The 13,506-nt window shown below is 42.0% G+C and overlaps 1 protein-coding gene across 2 annotated transcripts in view; it reads right to left on the reverse strand.

Moving 5' to 3' along the window:
• Window positions 1-13,506, reverse strand: part of usp2a (ubiquitin specific peptidase 2a) — a 40,992-nt gene that overhangs the window by 19,817 nt on the left and 7,669 nt on the right. For both annotated transcript variants that reach the window (XM_076734770.1, XM_076734769.1), the window contains one exon: window positions 7,185-8,025. In XM_076734770.1, the coding sequence (XP_076590885.1) occupies window positions 7,185-7,958 (774 nt within the window). In that variant the 5' untranslated portion in view covers window positions 7,959-8,025. The remainder of the gene's footprint in view (window positions 1-7,184; window positions 8,026-13,506) is intronic.

The raw sequence follows: 13,506 nt of genomic DNA on the forward strand, positions 1-13,506 counted from the left end.
AAAAAGTGAGCTGAAAGAAATGAAAGTTTGGGAGAACTTCCGAGTTGTTTGATAATTGTTTGTCATTTGATCCATTGTTAAAGATTCCTTCCATAAATGTATTACGACATCTATAAAAACTGTCTAATGTGTGTTTGTGGTTTTTGCAGAAAAAATATAATCATCAGATTAAAATCCACAAAGTGGCACCAACTCCTCCCTCATTACTCCAAAACACACGAACATGCAAATATTTTTCATTTCACAAGTTGAATTGCTGGATACAGGATGTCTCCTACTTCTCTGTAAGCACCATTCTCAGTGTATGTGCACCAAATATTCAAGTGTAGGAACAAGAAGAAAAACACGTTTTTGACTAGAGGAGGACTTAAATGTAACAATGGATCAAATGACAAACAATTAGCACCCACCATCCAGTGTTAATATACAAGTGTTAAGTAATTTCAGTGGTTTCCACAGAAATGAGAAAGAAGGAATAATGAGGAATAATGACTGAGTTACAGCTGAAGGGACCTGAAATAATACTTCCAGACACTACTGAGGGACTCAACCACAACGTGTTTACAGGGTTTTCCTCTCAGTGCTAGATCAAACTCATCTCTCCAATTACAGCTTGTTGATTGCTAGAACATTCAGAAGCAAAATTTAGAAAACATGCAGGTGTTGCGTCAGTGTTTTTTAATTCCATGACCACAGTCAGGTGATACACAAAAATGTGACTGAATCTGACAGACCCAGAAGCATTTGGTGATATGCTGTTGTATTGTTTCAGGTAAATGAAAGATATTTCAACATTTGGGACAGTCTAACTTAAAATGAGGAAACAGTGAGGAAATATGAGGTGTAGCATGTTAAAGTGCTGCTGGTGGTTACGCAAGATTGTTGACTACAAGCACCTGATGACACTGTTGAAGGTCCTGATGACAGATGGTCTGAGACCAGGTGTCTCAGCCGTTTTTTAGAGGTTTCCAAACTGATGCAGCTAATTAGTGAGCCAGACAACAGAATGTGCTGTGCCTCACCTCCCACTTATGGGCAGCATAGTTCAGGGTCACCAAAATACCAAACTGGCAAAACAGAGCACCAGCCCTGCTATCTGCCATGTCTTGTCATGAAAGTCAGCCCTTAATTTCTTTTAACTTAAAGTGTCAGCTACTGACCATGTAGATGCAACATGCATTTCTGGACTTGTCTTCAGAGAAAGGACTGAAATACACAGTGGGTTTACAGTGTAGGTGATTTGAGCTGAATGCATGTGTAGAGTGAAAGAAGTGCAACATGTCTCCCATCTCATGACCCGGGCTCAAGTTTGTGTACACAACAAATAGCCAAGGAGCACATTCCATTACCAGGCTAAACGTGTGTGTGTTTGTCTGAATGTCTAAATCCTTGAGGTGGAAAACTACAATGTGAGAGAAGGGGGCAAAGAGTCAATGTTTATTTTCTGATATCTGATAGAATGAGCTAAGCAGTCTGGTACAAAAAAATGGGACAAAGGCTGTCTCCGAGCAGTGTTATCTAGGAGAAGTCAGGGTACAATTATCTAGGGATAGCTGCTCTATTCCCTAAGCTAAATTAGGCACATTAGACTGACAATCTCTTCACTCAAGTGTTTAAATTTAACCTAGGCACAACACATTCTTTTGGAGGACAATTGAAACAAACAGATCCGGGCCCTTATTTTACATTCCTACAAGGTACATATGTATTGTTCTTCAACTTGCTAGCACTGACGTTACATGCTGACATCACCTCAATCGTGGTATGCGGGAGAGTTTATGTGGGAGAGTTCCAGAACAGAACAAAGTCTTCTGTGTGGTCACTTGAGAACTGGATATCAGACAGAATTCAATTAGACTAGGTGCTGATAAACTTATTATGAAGACGTGTCGGTCTACATCAGGGGTTTTCAAAGTCTGACAAAACGCACAAATAGAATTTCCATTGTTCTTAGCAAAATAATTATTACTCAAGGTGCACTTCATAAGTTTTGTATTTATATATTTTCATGACCAAAGTTCCATAATTAGTTCAGGTGGTGATTTCCACTGATGATGAAGAGCGTAGAAGTGGTTAAAAGAGATATGAAGAAGATCTTGAGATCAGATTGTTTTGTCAAACTATCATTTGCAATGTAATGAATGAATTTAAATGCTCACTTTTTGTATTTGAGCTAGGACTAGAGAAAACAACATCCAGGGGTGACTGGGCTTCACCTGTAGTAATGCAACCATTGTATCAGACTTGGGAGGTGAACTGAAAGCTGACCCACAAAGCAAAGCCCTTGATTTACTGGTAAACCTCCATCAACCCTCTAGTACAGTTATAAGCTTTGGGTAGTGACCCAAAGTTGATGACATAAGTCCTAAGCTGTTGGCTAGACTCATTATGCACAAGTGGGTGGAGATTTCTGCAATTTGAGAGACACTCATGGTTCTGCCACTGTATCACTGACATTTTTTCAGGTTGTTCAGATGCCTGAGAACAAACTCTACCAAACACAAACAACCACATAGTAAATGTTGATATCCTGGCTGGCATAGAAGCATTCAGGGACCTCAAGAAGTGCAGGACATCTGGCCTGCTGTACACCCTGCTGCCACCATGACCCTGACCTGGATATGCAGCTAAAGCACTACTGCTCTGTTCGTTAAACGAATATTCCCATAATTAGTACAGAGAATAATATGACACCTAGTTTTGTGGTCAGATTCCCAGTATTGATACAAGTGCATACATGGAATGGGTCCAGTATTCCACTGGTCTCTTTGTAATGTTACAAAAGCTGCCCTGATATACATGGCACACACTGACCCACACACCCTATCAAGCAGAACCATAACTCACATTCACTTAAGTAATGGCCCTTATTTGTCAGAGAACAAAGTGAAGCTCCAAATCACACCAGACTGTTCTTTTTTTTTTAATCAAACCATAAGCTGTCTGACCAAGGTGGTGAACTGAGAGTCAGACAGTTGAAAAATACTGTTGACTCAACAGAAAGTCTAGACAGAAAGCCTGAGCAGAATAACTTGGGGCCAAGTCAAGACAGCTTTCACTCAGGCATGCCAGGCTGGCCTTACTGTTCCTGTTTGCTTGTAGGAGGCAAAGAGCAAAAGTGTGTGTGAAAGGTTGACAGTCTTCAGACAGAACTGGTTCTACACTCAAGGTGAGGTAACACTTTCTTCTCTTGAGTTTATAAGTCACATATAGATCCTGAAAACTCAACAAGTGTGGGGAGTAACAAACAGAATTGGACTGAGTTTGAAGCCAGCAATCGGACATGCTGTAAACAAGGCAACAGTATAGTCAGATTACCTACACCACTTTATTTGGAAGAAGAACTGAATGTGAATGAACCTGTAATGTTGCCAATAAAAGGTCATTGCACAACTATGGAAAAGTTCGGGTAATAATTGTCCTCCTCTCTTCCAAATAAGTTTGACAACCCTGAGAGTTTGTTTACAGCTTGTATGATAATCTGAATGCTTACGTTTCTTCCACTGTTGGACCAGTACAGGGTTTTCTTCTAAGCTTGGTTGGTAAAGCATAGCTGTAAATATTACGCTTAGTAAAGATAGATATGCTTACGTCATATGTTCTTTTCTTCTAAGTGTTCCGGTCTGATTTGAATATCGTGTATGAAAAACAGGGAAATCAATAACAATAGTCATGCTAACCAGCTTGTCTTACTCATAAACATGGCACAAGATGAACAGGACCATGTGGCACCAGCAGCTGCCATTTTTGTGTTGTCGGACTGAGTTTACATTGTTTTGCTAATGCTATTTCAAGACACCCTTCAACAGTGGCATAAGGGGGTTTAAACATTCGTATTCCAAAAACTAGTGTTGTAATATGAACTAGTTGTAATAGAGAACGGCTGTTGGGTTGGGCGATATAGACAAATATATTGACTAATCAGTGATTGGCTGAGGTCACCATGGTTGTTCTTTTGGTGTATTTTTGTTAGTTTACTCTGCTAATTTAATGAATGATCATTAAGTTAGTACACCTGTGTGAATTAAGCAGCAGTTGTTGGGCTGACAGTTGGAAGATTGAGCACATCGCACAACGCTATTCTCTAATGATCCTGTAGGACTGCTATTGTTACATTCAACTGGAAGAACTTGAACATCAGAAAAAAAGAGGTTGCACTGAGCATGTTGAATTTGGTCTATGTGGATGGAAAATCAGAGAATACAAAGTCAATCAACAACCAAACTGACACTGTGTTGAGTAAAACTTTGAGAGGAGAATGAGGAAGTGATTATTGCTGGGTTGAAGGTGGAGTCTCACGGTCAATATCAATAATGGATAGAGTGCCTCCTTGCTGACTTTCCTCAAGATCACCTCAAAAACAGAGCAACACTCACCACCAATGAAAATGTCTAAACATGTAGCAGGAGCCAGCAGCCAGTTGTTAGCCTGGCTGTGTCCTAATGTAACAACAGATCATCTTAGCAGCACCTTTAAAGCTCAACACGTTATTCTTAGTTGTTCAATCTGCGCAACTACTGAAGTCCAAAAAGAATTTGCATGGCAAATGCTGCTGCCATAAAATGATGATGATAAAATGATTATTTGATTAACAAAGTGACAATGTATTTTACGCCAATCAACTAATAGTGAGACTGTGTAATTTTTTTTTTTAAATATAACACATTCTTCCTCTAACAAATTAAAACGTGAATTCATTTGCAATAAAATGCACAATGTACCCTCACTTGGTCTGGTATGACCAGTAGCTTATGTTGGCTATTGTTCAATCATGTTAGCTAGCAATGGCATAACTGAGTCATTTCAGTGACTTGAATACTTCTTCTCTAATTCAGCTACAGTTATACTAAATTTAAACAAAATTGGCTGCTGTTTAGTAAATGTGGCATAGTCTTGGTTCAATAGTCTAAATGTTCACCATTACCATTATGAAAACATAGAACAATTTCAAACTCAGGACCCTGATTCAGGCTGGTTTCTGCAGACTCTGGTTTTAAATGTTTATCAGTGCAGATGCCTAGCCCTGGGGGAAGAAGGTGATTAAATGTGCCTGAAGTACCAGAAGCCTGGGGTTAATTAACAGTAGAAAAAGCCCAGCTGGTGACATCCAGTTAAAGCCTTATATTCTCAGTCCAAGCATGATGGATAGGTGTTGATTACTTGCTAGGTTAGATGAGAATAGAAGTCCGGTTCAAGCTTGTGAAATCCGCTGGAGGAAAGGGTCAGTTATACTTTATGGTGATGAAGTGATCTTCATCTTTGACTCAGGAGACCCAGGGTTCTGTAATGTGTAGGTTATGTTAGGTCACGTTAATCTATTTTTGAATGGATCACCTGGCTGATAAGAAAATATACAGCAGGGTTTATTTTTCCCAGTATAGCTCATGATTGCAGCAGGTAGCCCAACACAACACCAGTGAGTTAAAATTGGTAGACCTCCCTTGAATGACTCTAGCACATGGAACATAAATACTTTTTGTGTACTAATAATAGATAGATGTTTGTTTTAAAGGCACTGCACACCCATGATAAACACGCACAGGTGATTTTAATGAATAGCTCATTGAAGCTCTTCTCCGGCTTGTCTGGGTGTTTACTGTCACTTTGATTGGTGCATGGTGCCTGGTGGCGTCACATATGTAATTCCCAGTATGCTGGTACCCACTTTCGACTTGAGCAGACCTATAATTATCCAGAATAAGCGGAAATAGCTCTTTTTAAATGACACTGGTATCCAATGCTAGGGTCTAAGACTTTCTGAACCTGAACCTGTGTATCATTTGACAAAACAAACAACACAATGAGGCGTACATGGGCTGGACACAGAAATACCCGTAAAATACAATGTAACCTAGTTCAATATCCAATAATACATTTAAAGCTTATAATGTTTGGCTTTTTCTATGGTACATTTTGAGTGATTAGCTTTGGATGTGGTTGTTGAGGGCTGCAACAAATCATTAATTTCATTAGCAATTATTTCCTTGATTTACCGATCAGTTGCTTTGTCAACATAATGTCAGAAAATAATGAATAATGCCCATTACTTTTTTTCACAGAGCCAAACATGATTTGTCTGCCCAATAATGCCAAAGATATTTAATGTACCATAATATGAAACAGGGAAAATGAGCAGATTCTCACAAAGGAGACGCTTGAACAGGCACATAGTTTGCATTTGTGCCCAAGGAACAATGCATTGACTACATAAACATACATTTTTTGTTAACGTTCTAATCGAATGAGTCTTCCTTTTGATGTCGTGACCAATCCTGTCAAAGTGAAAGACAGTGGAAGCTTGGGCTCATCACTTCAATATGACAAACATATGCACCATTCAATCTAATATTATATTGAACGTGTGTTTGATCCTATGTTTGAACTTTTTGAGAGCATTTCATGGTTATAACTACTTGATGTGCACTGAAAAACCCTTTCAAGTAAAGATTTACGACAAATTTTCCCTAATTGTGTTTTCCACTCTTCCTCCTCCCTACTATCCACTGCTCCCATCCTCCACTCTCCACACCCTCCTCCACTCATGTAAGTGGTTATCTGGACTAATCCTGAGGGGAAGTGGGTCAGTTGTGCTTTCTGACCTGCAAAGAGGAAGCTCAGGTCATTAAAACTGAGCTCAGAGATGAGGCTAGTGGCCTGAAGACCCAGCTCATCATAGCCAAGCAGTTACATCTGAGAGGTGTAAGCTGGCTAACTGCTGGGTTAGAAGGGGTCAGGTATCTATACTAAGAGCTCATTTCTCACATGACCATGGAACTACTTGCATACACTTGAATAACGACCTCCATTTTGTACATGATAGGTTATAGTACTAATTACATCAGAAAGAAAAAAGACATGTTTTTGTTTTTACTGAAAAATGTTCAAGATATGTCTGGAATATTACTGTGAACCAGGACATCAAGTGCATTGAAATTAATTTGAGCAATAGTGCCCCCATTTGGTAGAAAAACAGCACTGTCAGAAGCCTCAAAGCATTATGGGGCTTCACCATGTGTGTGAAGCTAAAGAGATGACACCAGTGTGCCTCTGTGGGGATGACAGCAGCTGTGACTCCGTTCAGCCTTACTCAGCCCCTGGATATCGATCCCTCTGGAGCAGTACATCCTCAATAAAAGCGGCAAGCTTCAAGCCAGCATGTGGAAGAACAGAGGACATTCTCTTACCGTGGAGTCCCTGGTGGGGGAGTTGGATAGCCCGTTACTGCTCGGCTCCCATGTCGAAGAGGTGTATGCTCTGCTGCTGCTGCTGCTGAAGGCCTCCTGGGTGGAGCTCTGCGAAAGGGCCTCCTGAGTAGAGCTCCGCGACAAGCCTGAGTAGCCCGGACGGGAGCTTGTGCCATACGAGTTGGCCACATCGCTGGTCCGACTGCGGTAGCTTCGCAGGGCACTGGTGGAAGAAGATGGGGTGGAGGAAGAGGAGGTGTCACTGAGGCCCAGAGAGGCCAGATCCCTGCTCAAGTCACTCTGAGATACAGATTTTCGTCGGCTGAGCGAGATGCTGGAGGCCACCGGTGAAGAGGAGAGGTAGCTGGACTGGGCCGAGGACGAAGAGTAAGAACTGTAGCCAGTGTAGGCCGATCCCCCACTCAGCCCTGACCCTCCATAGCTCTTGACAGGGGTTCTGCTGAGGCTCTCACTCCGGCGGTTGCTGCTGCTGCTCCCGAGGATGTCAGTGCGTGGGATGGTTCGGCCCCGGTCACGGTCAGGGTCTGAGGAGGTGCTGTAGTTGCGGCTGCGGGCGGTGGAGCTGCTCAGATAGCTGGAGGACGAGTAACCTGAGGAGGAGGTGGAGGAGGACGCGGGGGACTTGTAGGAGGACAGCCTGTCCCGCTCACTGTAGGAGCTAAGGCCCGGGGTCAGGGTGGAGCTGTAGGAGCTGTAGTGGCTGGCATAGGAGGGGCCAGAGTAGCGCTTGGCGGTGGATGAGACGCGGGACATGCTGCTGCTGCTGCTGCTGCTGGTTTCTCAGCCACAGGGAGGGAGAGCCTCTGGAAGACTGCATCGACTGCAGCCACAGCAAAGAGACACCAGTATTAGTTCATCAGCAACAATCAAATCAATACTTACACTCAATGTAGGCAGCAGTTAGGACATCATTTATCCTTGCTTCACTAAGCATTAATCTGCTTCTAAAGACACAATATTATTCAAGAACGTGCAGCACTGACTATAAAACTTCCACCTTTTGGGCATTACATCATGAAAACGTCACATCTAAAGTTTTACATGCTTGGTGTATGGTGTAAAACACGAGCAAATACCAAACACTGACCCACACTGATACTTAGTGCCCTGTTATTTAAAGGATTGGAGCTGCATTTCTTTCATGTTTTAACCCATTTACAAAAATGATATTCCCTTTACATCACAACCCGTTTTCAAAGCATGCTATTGAGTTGCAGATTTGTCAGTATGTTTTCATTGACTTTCAGGCTGAAGGCAGCCATTAGCTTCCATTCGGTGCACTCGGTTATCAAAGTCAACTTACAACTACTTGAACCTTCCATCCCTGAGAGTGAACATCACATCTTAAACTGTCAACAAAATTGATGCTATTTCTGAATGGTACATAATGCAGTTGTAAGTGGAAATTGATGTGAAATGTCTGCACTGTGTTCGCCTACAAAGATAATGTAACTTTTTCAAACTATAAAGCCACAATTTATTCTTACAAAGGCAACTTTTAGAAAGACACTGTGGCAGACAGTGCACACACTGCCACATGCACCCACAGTCTTTTGTCTTTCAAATGTCTTTCAAACTTTACAGCCACAGTTTTTCAGACTTCTGCTTAAAAAATGTGTCATTTGTTGATACAAGCTAATGTTGCTTCCAGACAGATGCTGCTGGCTCCACTACAAAAACATTTTGTCCCATCCCATATAAAATGATTACACCGAGAATGTGATTTAGATCCTAAAAGGCCTGAAAAAAGTCTATGATGGTAAAACTACCTGGAAACGAAAACAACGCAGGAGTGGAATTCGATGCAAGGATGTGAATTATCCTGTGGCATGTCACTTTCATGAATTCTCTCATAATGCCTCTGCTTTATGTTTTTTGGGTGTTGAATCTACAGAACCCTCTGAGGGATTTGGAACCGTACCTGGTGCTATACAGCTTAGAGGCCTTAATGAGGGCTTTGATATGAAAGTAATTTTAGATAATGTTGTACTTCTGGATACAACTCCCTGTTCTGCAGGAATCTTGACAACAGACCATTCGTGATGTAAAATTTATTATGTTTTGACTTATTTTACTCAGCAAATGTTTTTCATGAACTTTTTTACTTGACATTTGTGTTAGATTTCAGACATTTTTTACACTTCTATGTTATGTCTCTGGATGAAAAGCAATTTTATGTTTTGAAGATGAAGATACATTTGTGACTATGTTTTCATATAATGTGTGTGTGTTGATTGTTAATTGATGAAACCCCTGCCTGTGACAGACTATGTGGTATATTCTGTGTGTATTTGGAGTGTCTGAAGCTCTGACAAAGGGCTTTGTGACTTTTGTTTTTCAACAATCCGTGGTTTGCAGAAACATACACTGACAGCATTTGTTCTGGGGATTGGGTGGAAACACGCTGTGTATGGTGTCATTCTTCCCACTTGGACAAATCAAATGGGAATACTGTACATAAGGGTGTATGTATGGCTGTATGTCTATGTAGGACCCAGCTATATAGGAATCCTGCATGATGGTCTATTCTGCCTATCTACAGGCTATTACAGTGCATGGCTCGTAACCCAGACCTGAGGCCTCCAAGCATAGTAGAAAGATGCCTGAAACATGGATACTATATCATAACCGCACATCAAGCAGCTCTGAGGAGTGTGATATACCATCCGGTTGTGACATATCTGTACCAGCTAGCATGATCTAATGCTCAAGGAAGGCATAGTATCTTCTACTGGCCCTTTAAATCCAACTCACTTGGAAAAACCCACTGGAACCACCTTCTCCTACCAACTTCAATTCCATTCTAAAATTTCATTCAAGGAGATGAAAGTATGGAATACAATCTCTCCCAACTATTTTAACATCTCAAATTGCAAATCCCCTCTCTCACAGGGCACCAGCCCATCCCTCCTCTGTTTCTCAGTGTAGTGTGTGTGTCCCAAGGCTAAAATGGGAGAGTCCAGCTGGGTATTGGAGGTAAAGTCAGGCAAGGCAGCACAGTGTGTTCCTGCAGCGCTCCGACGCAGAGAGAGGCTCTTGTTCACATGCACAGCAGTGTCTGAATAAATAAAAGTATCTGGTGTTGCTGATCCGTGTTGAGTTCAGTGAAGAGGCTCCTATTTCTTTCATCTGTCTCTCTCCCCTCTTCCCTCTCTCTCTCTCTCACTGCTCTCCATCCTCTCTCGCTCTCTCTCGGCACCCTGCCTCCTCTCCGAGTGCACCTACTTCTCCTCAGTGTAATTTCCCCTCCTTCTGGGTCTCTATCGCTTTCTCCCTCCGCATCTCTCTCTCTGTGACCACTGGACTATCAATAATTCAGCATATGGATCTGGAGCAGGCAGACAGGCAGCGAGATGGAGACAAGCCAACACACACTGCTGGCCAAAACACACAGAGGCAGGCCAGGCAGCTGTGGCCATTCACTTGAGTACTGCTAAGCCAGCCACACTAACAGTACCAAGAAGCTGGCCTTGCTTTAAGTCAGCCAGCTAAAGCCAGGCTTAGTTGAAGTATGAGGTTTGTTTCTACAATTTGTGTCATTGTTCTATCATTTGGTGGAATGCAGATGTCAACATTAGAACAGAGTTCACCTGTGGTTTTCTGATGGGATAGTGCCTAGATCTGGATTTACTCTCTGCCACTTTTGTCAGTTACAGAAAATGACCAAGTTTGCGCAGTGTGGTGGGCAGCTAAACTGAGGTGGGATAAACAACTGGTGTCATAGTTTGAGTCATCTATTTGTTGTCTTTACAAGATGAATAAGTCCCAAAACACACTTCTCTTTAAGACTGATGATCAATACCTCAATGAACAAATTCAGTTAACACTGAATCCTGATGGGTGAATGAGTAGCTTTCTACATTGTAGGTCCCCTCACTGGTGAATGAAGGCACTGGCACTCAACTGTGAGCTAAGCTGTGATATACAGTGTTTTTCTTATGGCTACAACCTTACTAAAAGAATGCAGAATCTACAGAAACCAATATAACTCTGTTGCAGATAAAATGGTTGAGCTATTAACCCTTTTAACAGTGCTCATACAGACCTGGTTTTATACTGAACTGAACCAGTTTGAGCCAGCCACAGACTGAAATTAAAAATCCAAAGTTGCAGTGGTGCAACATCACAATGACCAGTGATGGTCAGTAGCTTAAAGGCCTTGAACTGTTAAAGTGACTGATGTGGTCCAACACAAATGCAGAACCTTTTTCCAAAATTCCAACAGTTTAAATTATTTCATATGACAGAGGGTGGGGCCCAGCTAAAAACAAGCCATGTCACATACTGACAGCGCCAATCACGATTCAGCAATATTTAAATCAAAATGGGATGACTGCGGGGTTGTTTGCTTATGTTGCAACTGTCTATCAAGCCTGATCAAATCCACCTACACAGTCCTGGGTAGTTTTTGGTTATCAAAGGGTAACATCACCATGATATTCTACTAAAACACAGCATATTCAAAAAAAAAAAAAAAAAAAAAGCAACAGAGGAGTGAGGGGGTAACGCGTACATCTTGTGTCGTGTCAGGGGACACAGGGGAGACCATGGCAGTATTAAGCACAACTGGATACCACATTCAAAGATGGTGCCCCTCCCTTCCTAGAGTCTTTGGGCCCACTGAGTCCTTCTCCAGCCTGTGGCTTCAAGTCTTTGTACCAAACTGAATGGAATTATTCAAATCAAAATGGAGACTCAGCAATTTCTTCCTCTGTTTAACACCTGATACCTCATGGAACTATGATTTCATAATAACTGTGGTCAAGACAAGCCTTAGAAGACATGACCTGCTATTGTGACCTTAATACACTGAGTAACAATTTTGTATTTCAAGAGAGGAATTTGGTGTTTTGCAGTTAACATAGTCTGGTCATTTGAGGTGATGATTTGCTTACTGAACACTAAAGGAACACTAGCCAAGCAGCATCAATGCTTGCACCCGAATTTGCTTGAGCCAAAACTTATTCATCACTGCAAAGTCCCTTGACTAACAAGGCTGCAGCTGGTAAGACCACCACATCCTTATCATCACACCAGCTCAAACCTTCATTATTCGACTCCTCACACTGTGTAAACACATGGATTAAAAAAATGCGTCAGTGAAATTACAGTGAGAATGCTGGGTGATCATCAGAGTTGTGTTTTCTCTGACAAAACTGTCAGTAAGACCCGGTATATAAACATGGCTTTTAACTAAAGCAGTGACTCTCAAATGAACAGTTCCACCATACCCAATCATGACAAGTGTTGTCAAATGGACATCTGTGCTTTTCCTGTGTTTATTTGGGGCTCTTGTGATATTTCGGAACTCTCTAACCTTCAAATAAGGATAACCTGTATGTCCCTCCTCATGCATGCACCTCTCTTTATTCCCACAGCTGTGTCACAACCAAAGACCCAGAGCAGCTGAGTGAAACAAGCTTGGGCGAGCCTGGTGGGCGAGCTGGTAAGTTACGTGCAAACAGCAAGTCACACCCGTGGGAGTAACACCACACATCATGATCACACAGGATTTATAAGACGATAGCAAACTATGGATTTCACTTCTGAGAGGAGATGTCTCCACGGAAACAACAACACATGCACGGGCATGAGCACGCGCCACAAACACACACACACAAGTGCGCTGTGGCTACTCTGCATTTTCGGCCTCCCCTGAGGTTGTGCTTACCAGTAGTTACCATAGCTACCGTGGCAACAAGCTGCGTTTTGTTTGCTTACTGCCGACGCATAAAGGCCTTAAAGGTAGCAGCATGACATATTCCACAGCCAATTTATACTTACAATCAAAGCTACAGACTAGTGGCTGCACCTAATGCTCTGTATTCCTTTACTTTGCTTAAAAAAACACCATGGAAATTAAAAAAGGGTCTGCCTAACAAACCCCTGCGCTGCAGGAAGATTATACAAAAGGATAAGAAAGAATATGAGAGGCCAGAGAATTAAAGAATAGCAATGTGAAAACATTCTACTACTATGAAAGAGCTGGTGGGTCTGCCAAGCTTCTGCTAAATCTGAATTAAGAGAGCTGTCAACACAGTGGCAGAAGTGACTGCATGAGCGCAGTGGAAAACAAGATTTTAGCAGCTGACTGGTGGCAATCCCTGGCAAAGAGCTGGAGAGATGATGTTTCACTTACCAGGCAGGTTTCAGGAAACCAAGCTAAAAACTTTTCAGGAACCTCACTTTCACTACCTGCGACTGCCTGGACTGAACAGCTAACAATACACTAGCAATGATTTACACTGGTAGAACACCTACTCTTCAACACACAGGTCTCCTGTCCATTCACAACGTGTCA

This window comes from Chaetodon auriga, chromosome 7 (assembly GCF_051107435.1).
Source record: "Chaetodon auriga isolate fChaAug3 chromosome 7, fChaAug3.hap1, whole genome shotgun sequence".
In the NCBI taxonomy this organism is placed as follows: domain Eukaryota; kingdom Metazoa; phylum Chordata; class Actinopteri; order Chaetodontiformes; family Chaetodontidae; genus Chaetodon; species Chaetodon auriga.